This window comes from Typopeltis vanoorti, chromosome 12, assembly GCF_054136105.1.
Source record: "Typopeltis vanoorti isolate ZY-2024b chromosome 12, IOZ_Tvanoo_1.0, whole genome shotgun sequence".
In the NCBI taxonomy this organism is placed as follows: Eukaryota; Metazoa; Arthropoda; class Arachnida; order Uropygi; family Thelyphonidae; genus Typopeltis; species Typopeltis vanoorti.
Genome location: NC_143560.1, coordinates 30919407 through 30935193, shown reverse-complemented (window position 1 = coordinate 30935193; position 15787 = coordinate 30919407). Strand labels below are relative to the sequence as shown.

The 15787-nt window shown below is 41.3% G+C and overlaps 1 protein-coding gene across 1 annotated transcript in view; it reads left to right on the top strand.

The window, feature by feature from the left end:
* LOC150100661 (chondroitin sulfate proteoglycan 4-like) overlaps positions 1-15787 on the top strand; it is a 117306-nt gene that overhangs the window by 88650 nt on the left and 12869 nt on the right. The window contains exons 2-3 of the mRNA XM_090401552.1: positions 7679-7842; positions 10057-14512. Of these exons, the coding sequence (XP_090257678.1) occupies positions 7679-7842; positions 10057-14512 (4620 nt within the window). The remainder of the gene's footprint in view (positions 1-7678; positions 7843-10056; positions 14513-15787) is intronic.

Sequence of the window (15787 nt, the reverse complement as noted above, 5' to 3'; positions counted from 1 at the left end):
AAAAGGAACCAGAATACAGACAAGTGATGTCATAGATAAAGTCTAGAAGGAGTCTCTCGTCTGTTTATGTTTTCCGAGTGATCCTTGAGAATGCATAAAGAAATGTGTGTTCCAAAACGGGAACACGCACACACACACACACATATCTTTCGGTATTCCTTAAAGTACAAGCAATTGCATATAACACAGAGGCACTTGGAACTGAACTACACCAGTGGCAACACGAGGTGCGAACTGTATGTAGAGCACTGTAACACGAGGTACAACAGTTCCGTATATTTCGCTTCGCCTTTCGTTATAATGGCGACTTACTAACAGATCATATGAACTTGGAGTATTTCTGTAATGCTTTTTATTTATTCGTCAGTGCCGCTACCAACATGGGTGAACGGGGACCGACCCGAGTTATGCTCTCTACGGTGTTTTCGGAACAGACAGGAAAGCGGGAGGAGGAAGAGGAGGTGCACATAAAACGTTGTTCTGTGCTAGCGGCATCGTCCATTTATCAGCACACCAAGCTTTCGTGGCTGTCTCCAGCCATGTGCACAACTGTGACACCCCATTTCTCACAGCGTGTCACTACGCACTCCGTTGCTCGGGCGACTCCAGCGAAACGCTAGACACTGCGGCTGAACGACCATCAACGGCAGCTGGCTCCTCCGAAGAAAATAGCGGACTCCGCTCAAGAATGCCGGTCCGCATTAATCGACAGAAATTGTTGCTGTATGCCGTTATTTTCTCCCGTTATGTCTGGCCAGGGAGCTGTTAGAATCCCGTTACGACACTACCGGAATGACCCAACCAATGTGAAAAACACACCTTTGTCTCTTGTGCATTGGGGCAAAAAAACCTTGTCTGAATGACGATCATTTGCCAATGTTGGATACTTGAAAACCTCAAAGTGCACACAAATAAAAACATGTCCGGATTTTATAGCGAATAGCTTTATTTTAAGGCGGATGCACTTCGCATGTTAAACGCGAATATCTTAAGTGAATGTGGTATAGAAATGTGAATTGCAATGTGTTTTTACTGGTACAAGTTTACGTGTGTATATGTGATGGGTGCGCGTATACATTGTTGGCAAAATACGAGTAGCACTCGCATACGATCATTAGAAATGGACTCATGAGTGTTGTAATATCATACTGATAGGCTTCAGTCCTTTTTCACGTTCCAGTGGTCAACAAGTACTGGTACAACAATCTTTGTGTTAACGTCGTGAAAACAGAACTCTAAGATTTGGTATAACGATTTCGAGTAGTAAGCGGGTACCCATTCAAATTTTCGAATCGCTCGCAAAGGAGGTCACGTGGGAGCACTCAACAAGATAAAGGACAAAAGGCTGCACTAAGCGAATTGTGTTTGAAGGAAGCGCTTTTCGTGAATGAATAAAGTTGCAAATTAGGAGCTCTTGTAATCATCTAGACGATATTTTTCAAACCAACGTAAACAAAAAAACCTTGCTTTACCACAAAGCATGAAGACAGATTTTTGGTTATAACAGCAGAACGTAATCGACGCACGAAGGCAGGTCAGCTTGCAAGTTGGCTCCATTTAAGCACAGGTACACGGATATCTCGACAAACGGTGGCAAGACGTCTGCGACAAGTAGGCTTATATGCCCGAAGGCTAGTAGTCTGCGTTCTTTTATCCGCCATTCATCGTAGAGCACGTTTGTGTCCATAAAAATTGGACACGATACCGATGGGCAAATGTACTCTTTACGGATGAGAGTCGTTTTAGTCTTTCCTCTGATTCCAGACGACACTTGATCTGCCGTGAAAGTGGTACTGCTTACCATCTCGAGAATGTTTTTGAAAGGGTGGTGCTTGGGTCATGGTGTGGAGAGGTATTATGCTTAATGGATGTACCGAGTAACAAGTGCTGGAAAAAAAAGGGACTATGACTGGTGAACAATATTGCAACGAAGTTCTTCAACTTCATGTTTAATTATTCTGTGAAGAATTCATTTTTATAGATAACAATCCCACTCCACGTCGTACACGAACAGTGGAGATACTTCTAGAGACCGAGGATATTAATTGAATCGAGTGCCCAGTACGCTCCCAGATCTCAACCCCAACCCCCGGTCTCCCTATTGCGTCCCAAACGCAATAGGGAGACGCACTGCTGCTCAAAATTTCCCCTCCAGAAAACGAACAAGGCCCTGCTCTGAAGGAGGTGGACAAGTTTGCCTCAGGAAATCCTGAATCACGTGATGCCAAGTATGTACGACGTTGTGAAAGCTATATCGCAGTTCAAAGGTGGACATATGATATACTTGAAGTGTCTCTCCACATAGCTTTCTGTAAGCACTGTACATTAATTCCTTAACTACGTCCTTAGGAAATTTGTACCTTTTGCCAAAAAAAAAAAAAAAAAAGATTGCAATTTAATTTGTACGAATGATGCCAATAAATTTATGTCCATATTTGGCTGCAGTTTTTTTTATATTTGATGAATATTTTTTGATATACAGGTAAAAATATAGTTCGTCCTTTACTTTTGGACATCTGTGTATCATTAATTTCATTTTATAATAGAGACAGGGAGTAAACAAACAGCTATACCGTAAAATGTATTCAATCCGCGTTTTTTTTAAACGCAGAAACAATCCCTGATGTGTTTTATCTTTAAACTATCACATCTTGTATTAGGCTGGATAATCTGGAAACCAAATCATCATAGGATTGCACTACGATCTGCACGCGAGACTAATTAACATACCACTGAAAATTTATTACAAAAGTTCTTCGCATCTGGAATTGGTATGCAACTTTTTTCCATCAATAAAGGTCATTCTTCCTATTGTGTCTAAAGTGAATCATTCAATCATTCTCAATCACTAAAACGAAATCATTCTTACGATTGTGGTGATTTAGCTTAATCATTAGAAAACAAAAATCCCCAAGGGTAAACTCCCTTTTTTTAAAATCATCGAGTTTAGTCTTCGAATGTTCTACAGAAGCATCATTGACTTACTTTGTATACGAATACGCAATTTCAGTGATACAAGAATAATAAACTGTGATAATAACAATAATAACTGTATTTATAAGCCTTCGATCAAAAGTAATTGTTTTAATAAAACCAGTCTGATTGCTATTATATGTGTATCGTTATTCCATCCTACAAATCACCTTTTCTTCCGCTCTCCGATGTAAACTGTTTTATAATTGATGAATGAGATACGAGGTTAAGGAGTGTACGATAGGAAAAAAAAGTGTAATCACTCTATAAGTAATGAAGTTCATATAAAAAAAAAATAGGCTTAATGTGTAAACACTTATTAGCATAAGTTAATGAATTATGTAAGGATCAAAGACAGTTTGATCCCGTAATTTCTTAAATGCGGGGCACACCCCCTTATAGTCGGTCTGTTGATTAGTAGAAGGGTGCGACTGTTGTTAGGAGAGGTCAAATTTTAATTTCTAACATTCCGATTTGTAAAAAAATAAATACAAAATTTGTTTAATTAATTACTGCAGGAAAAACTGACAGTGCAGAGAAGATGGATTATGTTGGAGACTGGTAGTTATAATTGAATAGTTTTTAAGTGCTTTTGAGTGATGTTTTTTTGAAAAGTAACTTTCTTCCTAAATTACCACTACAGCTTTGTGGGGAGAGCAGCGCTAAATAAAGTAGAACCCCCCCCCCCCCTGTACGAATCATCTGTGTTCTCCTGTATAGTTCCCAGTGGTTCTAACTCTTTCCTTCTCCTGTTGTAGCCACATGCATAACTGCCAATTTAGGTATTCTGGTGTTGTGGAGAACTAAACTCATCCGTCTTAGTGAGTGATGAGCAAAGTAATGACATCACACGAACACCTCATTATTGTCTTCGCGACATTATTAACTTTCCTCGAGAAGTGGAACAAACAAGCGATGATTTTCTCGTCAAAGCATATGATAACACTTTCTCCTTCGCCGTCAGAACACGTAACAAGTCTTGTAAGAATATCAACTACTTCTCAACGTGATTAGAAGACAAAAAATCATACCATGGAGCGTACCTACGAAAGTTTATTATTTTTTTTATTATTATTATTTTAATACAACTCAAAACAAAAAGAAGCTTAATGAGGAAACATTTCTGAAGTTGTCCACTAACGAATGAAACAAATTTTGAAGGGAGTAAAACAACGGTGTCGAGAGTATATCAAATTCGGGAAAACAGCACCCAAACCGATTTCAACTCGAGTAATGCACCGTTAATCAGCTAATCGACGTACAGAACGAACTCAAACGACATCATTTGAAGGACTGGTCGCCCTTAACGACATCCCCCCAAGAACGCCATCATTTACACGAACTTAACCCTAAGTGGTAATGAAGGAAGTACCCTTGTGGGATGGCTTTATGCTGATTTAACTAGGTGGAGATGATTGGAAAGACTCTGTCCAGAAGGGAGAGGATAGGGTTGAAATAAATTAATGTATACACGAAGCATAGTAGCAATTAGACCGTGGATTCGGCTATACATCAAAGTCAGAGTGGTTAACTCCCTTCTGCGAAATCTCAGTTACTCCCCACCAGCTCGACTAAGGAGTTTCCTCGATGCAATTTAAACTTAGCCGACATTTAGGTCTGTTTTAATGGTTTTCGCCCATTTATCTGTCTCAGATTATTGCCCTGTCTCTGCGCACAGTCCTCTAGCACTGGCAACTCGCGACCCTTCTGTAATGCCGAGCATTTAATGCTGATCTCTATAATCCCTGTGACTTGATAGTGTATTGCATAATTTGTATTACACGCCGACGCTTTCTCGTGCTAGCCGAGAACCGGCCGTATCACGCTATTGCCGCTCTAATAATGAATTCTCGCGCCATAATCTGCAAGTCGTTACTGTCGGCTTCGACTTCGCCACTGGGTGATCGATAAGTGGCCATCAAGAGCTGTTGGCAGGAAGCGGCTTGCTCCACGTTCTAGGGGGGAGAAGTCGAATCATTAATTCCACCTCCGTCTTCTCCTTCTCATCCCCCCCCTCCTCCCACACACACACATCCGCAGGGAATAGTACAGTGATGTGGCGGAGTGATTATTCTCCAATAAAATGGTTCCAAATGGTTCTGCTTGCTTAGAATGTCCTTTAAACAGACCACAGTTACCTGCTTCGGTAGTTTATTAGTGGTTAAAGTAAGAAGGAAGAAAGCAAATTTAGTTTCATAGTCGGAGTTCACTAAATAATGCTGCTAATGACTTTAAGCACATGCAGTTCCCTACGGACATCAGACAGAGACATCAAAAGAGGGCTCTTTCTGTGCCGGTCGTATGTGTGTGTGTGTGTGTGTGTGTGCGTGCGTGCTCTTTTTTTCTCTTTGTCTTCTCCAGAGAGCCTTTTTTTTCTTCTTCTTCTTTTTTTTTTTTTGTCTTTTCGGCTCTCTCTCTCTCTCTCTCTCTCTCTCTCTCTCTCTCCCTGGTTATAAGAATGAATTAAAGGTACATAGATAAACATATCTTCAATTTATTCATTGAATTTTTAATAAATATTAACATATAGACCCTACCTGGCCATCTCAGGAACATGTCCGCACATGTCCTTTAAAAAAAAAAAAAATGCGGAGAATTGGAAAACTCACCACAGCTTAGCTTTGTATACCTTTAGCATGATTGTTATACGGCATATTTACAATAGGGAAGTGCTGTTTATTTAGACGTGTCCATTCATTTAAAACAGTAGCTAGATGATAAAGTATATACAAAAATAAAATATGATACATTTGGTAATAATGGTAATCATTATGATAATTATTATACTCAATTGAAGAATATACTAAACTAATACACGTAATATATAATGCTTATTACTCTGCCCTACTAGCTTTAGATACCTGGGCCATGTTATCACTAATTTTTTCTAAATTCTAGATGGCAAGAAGTGCGAAAGGCACTCCCATGAGTGATCATTCAAAAGAATGTCGTTTCCATCTGCGCAGCTGTGATGTATAATGAGATTAATGACGTGTATAGGGACAACTGAGACCAGATGCTTCACACACACACACACACACACACACACACACACACACACACACACACACACACACACACACACACACACACACACACACACACACACACACACACACACACACACACACACACACAAAATAACAGAGAAAAAGCGTCGACTATTGGTTGCTTCAGCCGTAGTTCGAAATAAATCACAAGTCGGTGCTATGTTCTACATACGCAACAGTTCAGCGATATGAAGATTGTTATCATCATCATCATTAGTGGTTCTCAGACGCCGCTTAACGGCCTCTGAGAACCACTGAGCGGCCCCCCATGACCTAAGTATCCTTGAATTTCGTAACCATAATTCTAGAATAAGATTGTTAACCCTATAAGTATATTTTGTATGTAAACTGTCAGCCTGAGAATCCCATAAACTGATTATGGGATTCTCCGAAAAGGTTGTTCGCTTGGTAGATGGGATTCGGACTCAGGTCTTTCCAAACGAAGGGCATTGTCGAAACTGACTGAGCTATCAGGGTCGGGTTTACGATTTGGACCATGATTATCTCGTCCTGTTATCTGACGTAAGTAACAATAGTTGCTTGAAAAATAGTAACGGTGTTGGTTGGAAGATTTTTTTCAATGACCTTGCCACTACATTCTTTCGATTTAATACTCACTGATGTTTGTCCGAGGAACAAGAGGTTGCAAACACAAGCCTACAACAGACTGTTTACAGTCGCAACTCTTAACCTCTGTTCAGTACGTAGTTAAGTTGTCACAGGAGTATTGCAGATGGCTGTGTAACCACACCATTGCATGTGCGCAGATGGAAATTAGCTTCTATTTTTTGAATCTACGTGTAACTACCACGTTAATTATTTATTTGTTTTGATGACCTACATACATCTGGATGTAGGTCAGTGGCATAATTACAACTTCTCTCGTCCTTACCTCAATAAGCTTTTGATGAGTCCTTTGGGAGTAGAAATTTTGTTTGGCGTGATAGTTACACCTCACCTGTAGAGATTCATTAATAGGTGCATTAGTTTATTAAGGATGTCAACATAAACTTATAAAACTCCGATGTGCTCTTGTAGTGTACATAATGCATGCTTAATGTCTTTTAAATCTAAGAGACATTAACGGTTTCCATATACTTTAAATTGGGTCTATAAAGGACTTCGAATAAAATATTCAACTGCGTGGAGAAAGGTTATCCTATTTCAGCCAGAAAATGGAGGCAAATTATTAGAATTAATGGATCTTGAAAATGATAACGCTCACCAAACTAAACTAATCATTTTGACCAGTTGTTAGTTATTTCAGGTACATCACGTTGATGTGCTCCTGGTGAACAACTGTTTATTGTAGAAATAGAGAAATAGTGGCAATATTTAGGGGCTCTAACTTCGATCTTCAGGACAGGAAATGCTGCATAATTTGCGTGATCGTATTCAGGTATAGTGAAGCCATTTATGATCACAATAACTGTATTGGAAGTAAAACAAATCACCACGAACAGTTGTCCTTTTTTTGTTTTGTTTTCTGTCATGCAATACGACCTCATCTAACATAATCCAGTTGTATTCGATGAAGGCTATTTAATAAATCAAAAATTGTTTTCTTAATCAAAAGCCGACTCATATAAAAAACAGCTACTAATCTCGAATAACAACTAGTCGCTTTTCCTCTAAGCTTGTCTTTCTTTTTTCAGCCTCCTTTTACGGAGCAAGTTACCTCAACGTTCCTCTTCAAGATGCTCGCAGCACCACGGAAATACTGTTCAAGTTCAGGACTCATCGTTCGACATCTTTACTCTTTCTTGCCGCTGGACCAATAGATTATTGCCTTATTATGCTAGAGGGTGGAGAAATACGGGTGAGTCCTTTAGTTTCTTTGATATATTAGACATTTAGCTTGTCTTTCTCTCTCAGCTTTCGCTGACTATTAATCATTCCCGTCTTTACTGACTCGAAGCATTTAATTTATTTTCAAGTGTAGTTTTCCAAATTAAAATGGAAGGTTTAAATAGATGCTATATGCATAATTAGTCACTCAAATCATTGGTCTTTAAAAAAAAGTCCGCAAAACATGAATTCGACACTGAACGTCTTAAATCTTCAGTGCAACACTAACATATAAGTTCGCATAATTTTGAACTATTTTGTCTAAGTACTTAAAAACGTCTGATTTATCACGTAAACTAGCTTTTGTAGCTCAGTGGATGTGGCGTTTGCACACCACGGCGCTTGACCGCACGAAGGAAGACTTCTTGGTTTCGAATTTAGTCAGCGACTAGAGGAAATTTTTCTAAGCCTTTTTTTAACCGGTTCCCGAGTTATTCGATCTTTGGAGGGCAAGCGGGTTTTTTCTCCCAGAAACTCGGGTTTTTCGTCCCGTAAACTCAAGAAAATCGACCATAGAACCCACATTATTTCAGACATTAAATACTAGTGTTAGGGACCACGAGATGGCGGCACTTGTTGAGCCGTCTCTCTTCACTGTGTGCCACTTAATTAGTGATAGCCTTGGGCCAGCTATCTCTGATTGGCTGCCAGTGGAGATTGAACTGCCCACTCAGTCTCCAAAAGTTAGGGCTGAACGGCCTCGCCTACTCCCTATACGGGAATAAAAGGCGTAAGCTGATTTTTTTTTTTTTTGACTGACGTGTCTTGAACAATTTTACTAATATCCTAAATACTGAATTTCATCAGAATCTGTCCACTCACTATCGGCTGATATATGTGACAGAAATTTAAGTTCTCATACATAGTTCCAAACTGAACATCTAAAACACAGCCATGATCCACTGATCATCTCTTTTTCTTTGTAAGCAATTTTAACGACGAACTGAGTATTTTCTTTAGAAGAAGAATAAAATACACATTTCTCATCAAGAAGATCAACGGATGTCTGCGCTATGAAATTTGTGAAGCTTCCGAAAATACTAACACGATTATGGTTTACGGAGCATATACGACCTTCGTTATTTGCTTGCTTAGTATATTGCTTATAAAATCCTCTTGGGGAACTTGACATTTTTCATTTATTTCAGATAACGTTTTATTAGTAATAAAAGCAGATTTAAATTGAAAGTGGTTTAAAATAAAATCTTTATCACTTTAGTAAACCCGTTAATGCGAGTAAAGTGATAAATTCTTTGTCATAATTTAATTGTAATATCATGATATGCTAAAATTAAAGGTGTATCTATGTCTTTTAGAATTTTAGAAACTCTTTTTAACCACTAAAGATAATGTGCAGTAGATCTGAAGTAAAATATAGATTGCATTATTATTTCTGAAAGAAATAAAGCAAATTATATTTGTAAAATGAGTCAAGGCAGTATGCGTAAGGTTACTTCCGTCTAAAACAAAATTGAATACCATTTATAGGTAAAAATAAATTAGGTAAGGATAGCTATATGCTACCATATGCTACCCGAATGACGGGAGAGCATAGATGATGCCAGAATAAATGCAGCATAGTCTCAAACCAGAGTGTTACTTTTTTTTTTTTTTTTTGGTGTCTGAAAAAAAACATTTGTCCTTGAGACTGTGTGTGGAGCTCTTTTGATATGCGCGAAAGGCGATTAAAAATGCATAACCCGCCCATTGCGTTTAATGTGTGATGATTCAGGTGCTTGTTGCTGACACTAAGTGTATGACTGAGTGACTTAAATGTGTTTACCTTCAAGACATTCTTATCTAATAAATGGTGGAACGTCAGTTTTTAGACTTTTTGCTTCAAACTTCAGATAAGATTACGAACAGAATTACAAGAATGCTTCACAAAGCGTATTTCGTTTTTTTTTTTTTTTTTTTTTTTTTTTTTTTTTTTTTTAAGTGTCCATTGAAAGTAACTTTTTGGCTATAGAAAAAAGAAAGCTATCGTTTAAAAAAATTGCACAGAATAACGAGTCTCTTAGTTGGTTGCACCTAAGAGGCTCGTTATACCTCATTCTTTGCGCTATCTGTGCATTTTATATAACGATCCATAATATCATATAAAGTATGTATATATTATAAATTAGGTTAATTTGACCAAAATGAAAATAAAATTAGTTTAAAATCTTTTCTCTTCTGTTTACAGGTTCGGATTAACCTAGGAGCAGGAGAATCACTGCTCTCATCTTCTCCTGGTCTGCGATTCGACGATCTCCTTTGGCATGACTTAGAACTCCATCGAAAGGATGCTGATCTGACACTGACCCTTGATAGCATTCACTCCACATTTCTGGACATTCCTGGCCGTTTCTTTGAATTAAATATTAAATATGGCGTCTTCATTGGTGGTTTGGGAGGTTTCAATGAAATCTTTTTGGGAAACCTCAATAACTTCCGTGGCTGCATTGATGAAGTCATCTTCAATGACCACGATGTACTCAAGTTAGCTGCTGAGACCAGCGATCAAAGAAACGTATTCGGCGTCACCTGGGACTGTAGCGAGGAGTTCGAGTCGTCGTCGAATCAACCGATCAGCTTCATGGAGAGGGGTTCTTTCATGGCACTGCCAAACTGGAATGCACGGAATGGCGGCTATCTTTCGTTCGATCTGAAGACCCAATCGTATCTTTCTGTACTCTTCTATAATTCCGGAGTTCCTTCCAAAAGCGACTTCGTGGCGGTAGAAGTAATCAATGGAAAGGTGGCTCTGTCCGTGAACGAAGGCAACGGGGTGGTGGTAGTGCAATCGGACGTTACCGTTAGCGACGGCTTGTGGCACCGTGTGGACATGCAGTTCTCTCCGTCTTTCTTAGAGATCGCTGTCGACGGAGAAGCAAAGAACTTAAGACCAGGTCTCGGTGAGAATCGCTTTTTCGATTTGGCGGGTTATCTATACGTAGGTGGGATAGAGTTGAATCGTCAGTCGCGAGCTCTGCAACAGGGTCTTCAATCGGTATTGTCTGAAGGAGTCGACAGTTCCTTACGGGGATGTCTGAAAAACATTAAAGTGAACAATCAGTTAATTGGATTAAGGGAAGCCGAAATCACGCAAGGAATCCAACCGGACTGCGTCTGGGAGTATCCCTGTCTGCAAGATCCTTGCATTCCAGGAGCGGAATGCTTTCAAGAAGGAATCGACAGCTTTCGGTGCCTGTGTGAGGAGTCGGTGTGCGTCCGCGCTAATTTCACATCGGGATACAAACTGTACACGAAATCGTCACTGCCCATTGATCTAGAGATCCTCGTTCTTCATCCTCTGGAAGTTTCCGAAGGCGGAAGTGACATCATCACTTCGGAGCATATTCGCGTTGTCTTGGATTATCAGAAGTATGGAGTCAGAGAGTCGGGGGTGCTCTTTCATATCATCACTCCTCCCAAATACGGAACGTTGGAGATCGAAATCTGGCGACGAATAGCCGACAACATCTTTACTCTGCTTGACCTCAATACGGATAAGGTCCGCTATACCCACGACGGTACTGAAAACCATGTGGACACCGTAGTATTCGAAGTAGAGTTCAGGTCGCGGAACTACCGCCTTCCGTCCTTTCTCGAACAGCGCCACCGCTTTGTCTTCCACATTCAGATCTCGCCGGTCAATGATCCGCCACGCGTGAAACTCCCTCCGGGAAAAGTGTTGCGCCTCGCCAAGTACACCAAAAAGCCGATAACCACCGAACTTCTCGATGCTGAAGATCCCGACAACGGCCCAGCAGACCTTGTGTATACCGTATTGAGCTTGGGCGGTTCGGACACGGAAGGATTCATTGAAAACGCCAAAAATCCGGAAAAGCCAGTGGACACTTTCACTCAGGAAGACGTTAACAACGGAGTAATCAGCTACGTGCACCGAGGACCTGCAAATACGCGAATCGCATTACGAGTGTCAGATGGCGTCGAAACTGGACAGACGATTGTGCTGAGAGTAGCATCCTTTGACCTAACTTTGTCACTTGTGAACAACACGGGAGTCATGCTGCCCTACGACTCTTACACTTATATCACCGCAGACAATCTCACCTTCGCCACCAACTCACCCGAACAAAACCTAGAGATCCGTTATGATATTACACGACTTCCCCAGTACGGAAGCGTTCAGAGGCTTCGCAACAACGGCAGGTGGCACACAGTCAACCACTTCACTCAGCGACAGCTGAAGAAGGAGAAGCTAAGGTATCTTCACACCACAGGCCGTCCCACCTACGACGAATTCAAGTTCGTCATATCCTGCATGGAGATCAAAGCCCCGACTGTGTACGACTTTCGAGTCACGTTCACTGCCATCACCCTAAACGAGGTGAATAACCAAGAACTGTTGCTTGACAAGAAACTCGAAGCTCACATCACTGACGCCGATTTGAAGTTTGAAACTCTTCCTCTGGCTACAGCCGCAGAACACATCGTGTACACCGTGCAAACACCCCCAAAGTTTGGTAGTCTGGTGGTCTTCCACTTTGTCGGAACTGAGCGTCAACACCGGAAGCTGGAAAGCGGATCGTCCTTCACCCAGCAGGATTTGAACGACAAACACGTCAAATACAAGCTGCACAGGAAAAGCTACTCGGTGGTCAATGACGAGTTCCAGTTCAAAGTCACGTGTCCAGGAGGGGTTTCATCGGAACCCACGACTTTTACCATCAGCCACGTACCGGGGGAAACGGAAGCAATAATCGTGAACGAAAAAATTACCGTCGTAGAAGGCGGAGAGACAACAATAACCAGGAGTCAGCTACACATCGAAACACCAGCAGTGAAGTCCATCGTGTACAACATCACCTCCCCGCCAAAACACGGCGTTTTAAAGCTGATGAATGCGGGCCTGACGGACGTGGAAGTGGTTTCCCCCGAACTCTTCACCACCGATCATATCTTCAACAAAAGACTCATCTACGTTCACGACGACTCCGAGAATGACCACGACAACTTCCACTTTGTAGCGTACTGTGAAGAGGGTGAAGAAGACTTCGTCTACTACGGAACGATGCATATCAGTGTCATCATGAAGAATGACAACCCTCCGATTCGAGTGGAGGAGAGAGTACTGCACGTAGTGCTCGGCGGCGAAAGAAAGATAACCGGGAGGGATCTTCGCTATGTAGACGCCGATATCGACTCTAAACCGTCGGATATCCGATACACGCGTCGAGGGATCCCCAATGGAGCGTTTTTCCTCATGGACACGCTTGAGGAAGTATTTCATTTCACTCAAGAAGATCTGGACAAGGGAAGGATCCTGTTCCGACACCGCGACTCGGCATACGGGAAGATGCTTTTGTGGATAACAGACGGACAGTTCTTTGCGACTGGCATTCTGGAAATCCAGGCGTCGGAACCCTTCGTGAAAATAAGTCAAAACACCGGTCTGGTAGTGCGAAGAGGGGAAAACTGCTTGCTGACGGCTGCCAACTTGAGTGTCGAAACAAACATGAACGCTGACCCTTCGGATATTACGTACAAAGTAGTGTCGGAACCAAAGCATGGTGAAATCCTGGTGGGTGGTAAGAAGTCAAATCAGTTCACCCAGCAAGACCTGGAGGGAGAAAATGTGGAATACGAGAACGATAACAGCATCAGCTTTGTCGATTCCTGCGAGTTCGTTGCCGTTCTCGGAGACATAAACGCAGAAGGGAGATTCGAGTTCCGCGTATTTCCGGACATCTATTGGGAACCGTTGAGTGTGCTGAGTAACAGATCGCTGTACGTAGACGAAGGAAAGACGGTATGCATTGAACCCAATTCCCTGCACATTTCCCACATGAACATCAATCCCAGCAACATCACGTATATCGTCAAGTTTCCCCCTCGCTATGGTTACCTGTCGACAGACGACAGCTCCGATTCGAATGGAGAGACTTCCCACAAGGACGCGATCCAGGTTACTACGTTCACCCAGTCGTCCATCAACGATGGCAAATTGCACTACGTCCAGACGGAGAGAAACGTGTCGGCAGACCATTTTGTTTTTGACGTCACCAATGGAATCACCACTCTCAGAGATCTGTGTTTCAACTTCAACATCATTTCCCGCATCATCCTGTTGAAAACAGGAAACATCACCGTTACAGAGGGTGGAGAGGCCCCTCTGACCATGAACGAAGTGGACGTAGCCAATCCGTATTATGCAGAATGGGTGTCGGAATACTTGGTAGTGGAACAGCCTCAACACGGTTACATCGCCAACACTAAACAGCCCGAAAATAAGTTGCTCAAATTCCAACCATCTCACCTGGTCGCTGGTCTGATCCATTACATTCATGATGACAGCGAAACGACTCGCGATTGGTTTACCGTCGTGGCCAAAGCGGGTGAACTGGACAAAGAGAGTGCACCAAGCACCATCCACGTTATTGTAGAACCAGCCAACGATGAGATGCCACATGTGGTCAACAACACCGGACTGGAAGTATGGGAAGGTGCCATCACTACCATTACTAATCAGCACTTAGCGGCTGCTGATGAAGACTCAGAGCCTGAAGACATTACCTTCGTTATCTCCAGTCCTAGTAATGGGTATGTGGCATTGAAGAATGACACAAAGAATCCAGTTCTTGGATTTACTCAGGATCAGATCAACAGAGGAGTTGTAGTTTTTGTGCATACAGGTAAGTGATACTAATAATGCAAAGAAAAATAATTAAATGGCAATAGTATCATGCAATTTGTCTCATTCGCAAATTATCTGCAAATGATGTTTGGTGGATGGAAACTCGCCATCCCCCCCCCTCTATTTGTAGTTGCCTTGACTGTGTGATTCGCCCTTCTTCTCTCTCTCTCTCTCTCTCTCTCTATCTCTCTCTCTCTCTCTCTCTCTCCCTATTGCTATACTTTCCCTCTCTCAATTGCTAACAGAAAAGCATAAACTGAAAACCCCTTCTCGTTTCCATCTGCTACCTTTTCAGCTTTAAATCCTCTAGACCTCAGCGGCGGCATGACCAGCGAGATTCCCGCTACCGCTAAAATCCAACTGTACATTAAAGCAACAGACTTGATCCTCGAGACTCGGGGACCACGTCAAAATGCAGCGAACTTGATATAGCATGTCATTTGCTCCAACTGCAGCCGCGAGATACGCCTGGAAACACGTAGACACCGTGTCTGAGCAAGACGGCAAACTAGGGCACGCTTGCGGATCGTAAAGAATCATCAAGTTCGCGATGTAAATACACGTGGCAGAACAACACACCTAAGTGGCCCTCGTAGTTCGACCACTAATTCACAAGCCGAGGAAAGCAAACAGAGTTTGTGACGTTGTACAAAGCTAATCTTCGAGACAAAATGGTCCGTTTTGAATGTTAGTTATAACGCGCTCTTTACAAAGCATTTTTATTTTATTTTATTTATTTATTTTTATTATTATTTATTTGTTTATTTGTCAAATTAACTCTACACCCAGAGCACAGTTTTCTTGGACAAACATATTCATCTGAAGAAGCTCAATACCAATATTTTTTTTTTCTTTATATACTATTAGTGGTTTGTACATACGATCCAACTCGAAAAAGTTTTCCAGTTAGTTCGAATAACGATTGGAGAGATTTTCATTTGTGAAATTCTTTCCAATAAGAACAGAGTTTAATTAGGATAAATAAATATAAACTATCATATATGGATTTATTATTATTATTATTATTATTATTATTGCGTGATATGAGAGCATATATAAATACTGTACTATAATTCATACTATACCACCTTGCTAGCAGAATGCGAAGAAGATTTGGAGGAACTTATTATGAAAGTTAAAGAAGAAAGTGCTAAATATGGTCTTAAACGTAACCTCAAAAAGACAAAAGTTATGGCAACATGTGAACTTAATGATTTTGAAGTAGATGGGGAGAAAAAGGAAGCAGGATCCTAGGAACAATTTTGTTCCTAGG